The sequence below is a fragment of the Galeopterus variegatus genome, unplaced genomic scaffold (genome assembly GCF_000696425.1).
Source record: "Galeopterus variegatus unplaced genomic scaffold, G_variegatus-3.0.2 Scaffold2453, whole genome shotgun sequence".
Lineage (NCBI taxonomy): Eukaryota > Metazoa > Chordata > Mammalia > Dermoptera > Cynocephalidae > Galeopterus > Galeopterus variegatus.
The window spans coordinates 104,970-114,421 of record NW_007728564.1 but is presented as its reverse complement, the minus strand read 5'-3'; the positions used below and the strand labels follow the sequence as shown (position 1 = coordinate 114,421).

Here is a 9,452-nt window from a genome sequence, read left to right as displayed (position 1 = left end):
CTTTAAAATTTAAATAGATAGATGTATCTATGTGTAGATAGATACATATATATATATATATATATTTGTGAAGGTGCTAGTCATTTGGGTTATGTATCTGGTGACTATTCAACATACTTTTATGTCGGGCCTTAAAAACTAATGCCACCTTAAGTGACATTACAAGTGGCGCCATTATGGGCCTTGTGAAGGTGCTAGTCATTTGGGTTATGTATCTGGTGACTATTCAACATACTTTTATGTCGGGCCTTAAAAACTAACGCCACCTTAAGTGACATTACAAGTGGCACCATTATGGGCCCACAAGGGCATATTAACGTGGCAGCCTAAGACGGTGCCAGGAGGAAGTAGGGTGGGAATGTCTGCGGGAACCTTGCCTTAGTCCTTATTGGCCAAATACACGCTTCCGTGCTCGTGAACACTGGGTGATTGCAATAGCTAGGCATTGAGACAGGATGCATGCTCTTGTAACCTTTAAGCTGATTGCCGTGCTCGTGAACACTGGGTGATTGCAATAGCTAGGCAGTGAGACAGGATGCATGCTCTTGTAACCTTTAAGCGATTGGAGGATGTGAAAACCTCCCTTCCCCATTTGCCTTTAAAAGCAAGTGCCTGTGTGATAATAAACGGAACTGCTCGACAGAACCCCCGCCGCGTCTGAGTGTCCTTTAACGGGCTGGTTGGTGCTGGCGGCTGTGCTTACCTCTCTTTGCAGTTCTCTTCCCCCATCTCCTTCCAGCAGGGAACGGAGGGAAAGAGGAATCCGGGCAATTCGCTCGCCCACCAGAAGGAACACCAAGGGAGAGACTGATAGCAAGGCAAGGGCTGTTCAGGTTGGCCGGCAGCAGACCTGACACTTTTAGTATAGATTAATACATAAATTCTTAGAAATATAGGGAGAAAATTGGAACATAGCATGGCATAATAATCTGTCTTTCATTAGAGATCAAAAAATGTAATGCTTCTTATGCATTCATTCAAAAAAATTACTGAATACCATATGTTCAGGCTATGGTAGTTACTAGGGATATAGCTGTGAATGAGAAGAGCTAATAGTCTGAAACAGACATTAAACATATCATTATACAAGTAAATATTTAATTCAGGTGTGATAAGTGTTGCAAAGAAAAAATCCAGAAGCTACCAAAACACATAATAAGGGCGCTGATTTTGACAATGGCTGGGAGTAGATAGAGTGGTCAGTGATTAAAGCTGACCCCTAAAATTCGAGAGGGTGTGAGGCAGAGGAGAAAAGGTATACAAGTAAAGAAATAGCAAGTACAAAGACTCTGAGATGGGAAGGGTTTTGGTATGTTTGAGAACCAGACAACTCAGCACAGTGAACAAGGAGGAGACTAGTTATCTAAGCCTGTGGAAGTGGGCAGGTGTAAGGCATGTGGGCCTGTAGAGTATGTTAAGGATTTTAGACTTTGATTTTAAAGCAGTGTGATGTTATTGAAAGATTTAATTCTGCAGAATGACATGATCAGATTTGTACTTTAAAAGGCTATTGTGGCTGCATGACAGAAAATGGAGGGGATCGGGGCTGGAGAGGGTAGGGGAAGAGGGTATGTGGGGAGATGAATTTAGGAGACTGTTGCAATGGTGCGAGATATGGTTGTGGCTAGGCCACATGGGGGCCACTGCAGAAAGGAGAAATGGGTAGATTTCAGAGACATTTAGGATATAGAAATGACAAGGCTTGGTGTTTAATTGAATATAGCGAGTGAGGGAGAGGAAGTGATTTCCAGGCTTTTAATAAGAGCAGTTTAGTGAACAGTTGCTATTTACTGAGATGGAAGGAGGAGCCTATTTGGTGGGGGAAGATCATTAACTTGATTTTGAACTTGTTGATTTTGAGGTATTTATGAGCCATCTAAGTGGAGATATTGCATTTGTGGTTAGATATGTCTGGAGGTCTGGATCAGAACTAATACCTTTGGGAGTGGCCAGCATAAAAATGGTATTTGAAATCATGGCATGGATTAGCATTCCTGAAAAATGGGTAAGAATGCTATATGTCTGGAGGTCTGGATCAGAACTAATACCTTTGGAAGTGGCCAGTATAAAAATGGTATTTGAAATCATGGCATGGATTAGCATTCCTGAAAAATGGGTAAGAATGCTAAGAGTTGAAGATTGGATAGAAGATGAACAATCAAAGGAGACTGAGAAGGCAGAGAGAGAGAGATGAAGAAAAATCAGGTGAGTGCTGTGTCCTATAAGTCAAGGAAAAGGGAACAGTGGTTATGTGTATCAGATCCTGCTGAGAGGTTTGGAAGTGCATCTATCAACAGTGGCATTATTGGTGACACTAACAAGAGTAGTTTTAACGGAGTGCTTGGGGGTGAAAGTAAGATTAGAGTGGGTTAAGCCATGAATGGAAGGTGAGGAAGTGAGAAGAGTGAACTAGACAACTGTTGAAGAGCTTGTCCTTGAAGGGGAGATAAAGAGAGGTCACTAAAGAATGTGGGACTTAAGGATTTTCTTTCACTTTTTTCTCTTCTTTTGTCCCTCCATCCCTCTGTTCCTCCTTCCCTTCTTCTTTTCCTAAGATGGAAGAGAGCTGAACATGTTTAAATTTGATGGGAAGGATCCTGTAGAGAGGGTGAAGATCTTGTAGAGAAGGTGAATGATCCTGTAGAAGGGAGTGGGGTAATAGACAAGGTCAGTTTCCAGAGTAGGTGGGATCTAGAGCATCCACAGACAGCTGGGACTTTGGAAGGGGCAGGCACTTTCTCAGCTGTAACAGGAGGGTGGAAGGAAAGTTTGGGTGTCAGAGTAGCAGGTTGGTGTTTCAGCTTGATGGTTTTTGTTTTCACTGCCAACTAGGAGCCTAGATCTCTTGAGAGTAAAGAGTGGGAGGAATATCAGTGTTTCAGGGAGTGAAGATTTGAAATAGCATTTGTAAAAAGGAGAGAATGAGCAGATAGGAAAATGAGGAGTGTAGTTTGCAATTATGGATTTATTGTGGAAACAATCTGCTTGTTTTTTTTTGCCAACTGCTCTTAACTTGCTAGGGACAGGCATGATGAAAGTGGATGGTTGGGTTCATGGGTTTTGCTAAGTGGTTATGACTGATTTGAGTATTATAGTTCTAAGTATAAATCAAGGACCAATGGTTTTTTGTCACTGTGTTAGGTGTTGGGAATACAAAGATATGACAAAGTTTCTGGCCTGAGTGAATTTCTGATCAGATGAGAAACCTAGCCATACATAGGTGGATATGATGCTTTAAGAAATTGGATGTCGGGCTGGCCTGGTGGCGCACTGCTACAGTGCGCTGCTTGGGAGCGCGGTGGCGCTCCCGCCGTGGGTTCGGATCCCACATACAGACCGGTTCCCGCTCACTGGCTGAGCGAGGTGCGGGTGCAACACCGAGGGTTGCGATCCCGTTGCCGGTCCCGGTCCGGTACGGGCGCGACACTGAGGGTTGTGATCCATTGCCGGACACGAAAAAAGACAAAAAGGAAAAAAAAAAAGAAAGAAATTGGATGTCAGACTGGTTAAGTAACTTATCCAAAGCAATGCTGTGGAAGAGGCCAGGTTTGAATCCAGGAGGATAACACTACCTATTTCATAGAGTTGTTGTGAGGATTAAATGAGTTAATGCACTTGGAACGTTTAGAACTTCTAAGTACTCAGTAAATATATCATCTCTATTCAAATTATTCATCACTTCCATTCCATCCCCACTGTTGCCACCATCTTTTCATCATACCTGAACTATGGAAATAGTCTCCTAACTCTAAATATCATGAGCTAGACTTATATTCCCCACACTCTACTTTTCATGTCACACTCCTCACAGTTTCTCATGGTCTGAGCCTCATGACTCTTAAGGTCTTTCACAACCTTGTCCTAACTTATCCTTCTAATGACCCTGCTTTCATAGAAGTACCCTCCACTCTAGCTAGCTATGTTGGCCTATTGAATACTCCCTGAATACCACAAATCATTCCCACTTTCATCCCATGATCATTTTATTCTATTTTAGAATCCTCTTCCTTTCTCAATATAGGACATAGTTCAAATCGTCCTTCTTCCATGATCTTTTTCCTCATTTCTCCCAAGTACATTGATGTCTTCCTCAACTGAACTGTTCCAGATATTGGGCACTCATACTGTATTGATTTTTAAAATAGCTAGTCGTCTGTTTATGAAGATCAAATAACTGATTACACTTAGCCAACTATACCCTTTTCGGGTTGGCAGCAAAGTAGCTAGGCAAAATTGTATATATTGTTGCTAACTATGTGCAAGACATTGTGCTAAGTGATTAAAGTATGTTATTTCTTTTCTTTTTTTTTCCTTTTTTGTCTTTTTTACTGACCGGTAACGGGATCGCAACCCTCGGGGTTGCGCCTGCACCGCGCTCAGCCAGTGAGCGGGAACCGGTCTCCACATGGGATCCGAACCCTCAGTGGGAGCGCCGCCGCGCTCCCAAGCGGCGCACTCTCCAGTGCGCCACCAGGCTGGCCCCTAAAGTATGTTATTTCTTTTCTTTTTTTTTCCTTTTTTGTCTTTTTTACTGACCGGTAACGGGATCGCAACCCTCGGGGTTGCGCCTGCACCGCGCTCAGCCAGTGAGCGGGAACCGGTCTCCACATGGGATCCGAACCCTCAGTGGGAGCGCCGCCGCGCTCCCAAGCGGCGCACTCTCCAGTGCGCCACCAGGCTGGCCCCTAAAGTATGTTATTTCTTTTCTTTTTTTTTCCTTTTTTGTCTTTTTTACTGACCGGTAACGGGATCGCAACCCTCGGGGTTGCGCCTGCACCGCGCTCAGCCAGTGAGCGGGAACCGGTCTCCACATGGGATCCGAACCCTCAGTGGGAGCGCCGCCGCGCTCCCAAGCGGCGCACTCTCCAGTGCGCCACCAGGCTGGCCCCTAAAGTATGTTATTTCACTTAATACAGTAACTCTAGGACCCACTATTGTGAAACCGAACCTCATAGAAGTTAGATTGGCGGCCCAAGATCACCAGCTAGTGATCTAGGCTTGTCTGATTCCGTAGCCAAGCTCTGTTTAAGAAGTAATAATAGAAATTTTCTTCTACAACTGGTATTACTCTGGAAGCAATTCTAAGAAAGGGTCTTTAAAAATGTTTTGTTCAATTCACTATTTAATGAGATGACAAAACTAAGCCACAAAGTAGGTAACCTTCCCAAAATGAATATCAGCGATATTTTAAAGTAAGAATTCTTTCTTTAAGCCTGCCTTCCTTCATTTTTATTCCACATGGCTGATCAGTTCTTTCCCTGGCGTTACCACTCTCTCTCTTTTATTACTCATCACGCTATATAACTCCTTATCTGTGTGTCTGTGGGAAGGTTCTTGAAGCCCCAGTGTTGGAAACATTCTCTTATACTTTTTATATACTCAAAACTCGAGGATTCTTACAGTGCCTGATAAATAGTAGGAATTAAATAGCTTTGAAAGAATGAAGGATCAGCACAATTTTGCTCCTTGCTTGGGGCTCAAGGGAAAGGAAAAAATAAGGATCAAGTATTTAGGAACTTGGATTTATTGTTTGCATGGCATGAGTTTCTTTCATTTTTGAAATGATCTTATGTGCAAAGAGTAATTATGATTTGTAATTATGATGAACATACTAATAATATTGATTTGATCATCTCATACTGTACACAAATACTGATAGTCAACTCTGTACCCCATAAATATGTATAATAAAAAAATGATCTATGGAAAGCATATTTTTCTGAGTACAAACTATTTGGGTACAAACTGGATATGTCACTGGATTTTCTTGTGGATTTATAAGACTGAACCAAAAATTGCCCCAAAGATGAAACCAAATGATTTGTGATCATTTACCCACAGATAAAAAAGGGTAAATAATATATGTCCATTGTAGAAAAATTTAGGCAGAATTAGGAGGATCAAAAGTGAAAGTAAAAACCACCATATTTCCATTATCCAGAGATAACCACTTCTATATTTTGGTGAATTGCTTTCCAGAATTTTTTCTTTGGCATAAAAAGTAAGAAATATATATTACTAACACACAGTAGCAATTTGGACCTAAGCAGTTGAAATTGTACTGTAGAGGCAAATACTTATTTAAGAAGCAAAGATTTTATTCCCTTGCAAGTGAACCCAGTACCAATAAATGTTAGCTGCTAATTGTTTTATTACCATTGTTATTATTAACACCATTGTTATCTGATCATATCAAACAAAATGTTAAAAGGTTATAATAAATATTTTAATGACTTTTTATTAAGTTTTTGCCTTGAGAGTTGGAAAGTGTAAAAATACTCAGATTTTATTTTTCTGTCGTCTTTTTTGTTACAGAATACTTCAGAGAGTCAGAGTTGTGCCAGAAGTCTCTTAATGGCAGATAGAATGCAAGTAGTTGTGATTCTTTCTGAGTTTTTTAATACCACATGGCAGGAGGCAAATTGTGCAAGTAAGTAATTCTTTCATTTTCATATTGCAGTTGTGGTTTAGTAGTATAGATGTCAGATTTTATTTTAGTGAATTTTGGAAACCTTGAAGCTAGATAATACTTTTTATTACTAGGTTAAATAAACTGTCATTAGCATCATGGTTTATTAGTGGTAAGTACTTGGGCAAATACTGAAAGACAGAAAAGTGTAGCAGTTAATAATATGAACTTTGGAGTCAGACAGACAATTTGATTCTAAGCTCTGCCACTTATTAGCCTGAACTTACTGTCAGACTTTGGGGAAGTAACTTCACCTCTTGGAACTATAGTTTCCTCCTCTGTAAATCAGTAGTAATATTGGAACTTATCTTATAGGGTTGTTTTGAAAATTAAATAGATTGTATGAAGTACTTAGCTCAGTGCCTGACACATAGTTAATGTTCAAGGAATGCTAACTTTTTAATATAATAATAATTATGATGTTTAATATGTCAAATAGCATATATGTGTGTGTAGAGGGATGATAATATTTGTTGTATCAGTTTTGCAGGTTTGTGTGTATTTGTGTAATAAAATGAGATCTATTTTTAGATTCTTTGGAAAAATTAAAATCACTATTTCAATTCAAATGTGTTTTGAATGTCAACTGTGTGCTACACAGTTCTTATCTTCCAAGCTATAATTTAGTGAGGGAGAAAGATATATTTACAAATATAACTTAGAGCAGATAAATAAATGCTTTAATCAAGTTATAGCATACTTGGGGGAAGTAGAAAACAAATCTAACTTGGGAGAATTTGAAATGACTTCCTTTTGAACTTAGGCCTTTAGGGCTTGGCATGATTTCAGGAAGTAGAGATGAGAGGAAGGATATTGCAGATAGAGAGACATCACAAGCAGAGGCTCAGAGGTATAAAAGGGCAGTTTATATTTCAGGGTCTTGGAAGCACAATGGGAGGTAAAGTTGGAAAGGGAAGGTAGGACCTTGACTGTATAGTAGTTTATCTTTTAGGCCATTTTCATACTGCTTAGAATACCAGCGTATTATTAAATGGGGTTATATAGTGTAATATCTTGGGGATTTAGATTGCACATGGAATAATAAAAAAAGTTTTTTTCCTTTTTGAAGAATTTGATGTACAAAAAATTATTTTTTAAACATTATTTAATGTAGCACTTTTTAAGCCTTTTTTTCCCCAGAGTATGAAGACCCATATTTTCATGAAACCTCAGTGGAAGAGAGAGAAAGAGACCAATAAGAAATTTATTACAATAGTTTAGACAAGAGGCAAAGAAAGTAGGACAGGGGACTCGGAAATAGAAAGAACAGGATGGGTTAAAAATTCATGTACCCATAAGTCATTAACTAGCTTAACTTTTCTCAGGACTTGTCTTTTTTTTAGTTCATATGAAGAAAAACTGTAAATGGGAAAAAGACATCCTGTCAAGTTTCTTTTCCTTGTCAGTATATCATCATATATTGAATATTGATTCTTTTTTCTTTTAAACATATTATTGAAGTATGATTGACATGCAGAAAGCTGTGCATATTTAATGTATACAATTTGATGAGTTTGGAGATAAATATACACTCATGAAATCATCACCACAATCAATACCATAAACATATCCTGAATATTGACTCTTTTAATTTCATTTCTATTAATTCAAAATTTCTGCTTATTTGAACAAAGGTTTGGCTGACACTACTTTTTTTTAAGAGTAAAAATTTCTAGTATGATTGAAGAGACTTTGTTTAACATATGTAGAAGAGCTGTTTTTAAGTATTCTTAAGCCTTTTAGAAAAATCCATTAATATAAAAAAATGTTAATTATAAATAATTTGAAATTAGTTAATTAGAATAAGTGAGATATGTATTGTGGTTCACTTCTTTTTCTGATATGACTTCATATACTTAAGAAGGGTAAAGCATCTTTTCCTTAAAGGGCATTTTGTAATCAAGATTTCACTAATTCAAAGTAGCTTGCTTTCTTTCCCAGTTAAAAAAAGAAAAAATATTTTACTGCGTATTTATTCAATATGGTAGGGATAAGACACTTTAGAATAAGTTCTTACAGTACCTTTGTTTTTCTGTAAGGTACCTCATACTGAAAATATTTCTTAGGTTGAACTTCTGAAGAAAAAAAATGAGAAGCAATTAGATATGAGTTATTAAGAAGATTCCTACTTCCTACTTAAAATTAATTTGGCCAAGATAAATGGTCAGGTGAAAGAAGCAAGATGCAGAGAAGAATGATATCTTTTGTCCTAAAAGTTCATATGTACTTTGAGGGAGGGGAATTGCATAGCTGAGTGGGCAGCAAAGAAAAGAAGACTTAGTTCTCACTGTATTTACATTTGTATCTTTTGAATTTTCTGCCGTATGCTTTTTTTTTTCTTTCCATGAACTTTTTATTTTATTTTATTTATTTAATTTAAAAAAAATTTTAAAAATTATTTTTAATTAATTAATTAATTATTATTTCCTTATTTTAATAAATTTTAGTTTTCTAAAGTAGCACATTCTTGCTGAGCTTTGAAATCTATACTTCTCAATATACATTGTAGTTGATTTTTGTGTTCCTTTACCCGTTCCTCTTCCCCCACTCCCCCTCAACTACATCATATCTGCTCACTTGTCTTAACAGGTTCAAGGAATTGTTGTGTCTTCTTCCCCCCCATCATTTATTTGTTTGTGTATTTATTTATTTATTTATTTATTTTTAGTTCCCACAAATAAGTGAGAACATGTGGTATTTCTCTTTCTGTGCCTGACTTGTTTCACTTAATATAATTTTCTCTAAGTCCATCCATGTTGTTGCGAATGGTAGTATTTCATTCTTTTTTATAGCAGACTAGTAGTATTCCATTGTGTTGATGTAGCACAATTTCCTTATCCTCTCATCTGATGATGGACATTTGGGCTGGTTCCAACTCTTGGCTGTTGTAAATAGTGCCACAATAAGCATGGGAGTACAGGCATCCCTTCGGCATGATGATTTCCATTCCTCTGGGTATATTCCCAGCAGTGGAATACCTGGG

At 38.1% G+C, this 9,452-nt stretch overlaps 1 protein-coding gene across 1 annotated transcript in view; it reads left to right on the top strand.

The window, feature by feature from the left end:
• Positions 1 to 9,452, top strand: part of OSTM1 (osteopetrosis associated transmembrane protein 1) — a 108,130-nt gene that overhangs the window by 47,845 nt on the left and 50,833 nt on the right. Inside the window, exon 4 of the mRNA XM_008581765.1 lies at positions 6,316 to 6,430. Within this exon, the coding sequence (XP_008579987.1) occupies positions 6,316 to 6,430 (115 nt within the window). The remainder of the gene's footprint in view (positions 1 to 6,315; positions 6,431 to 9,452) is intronic.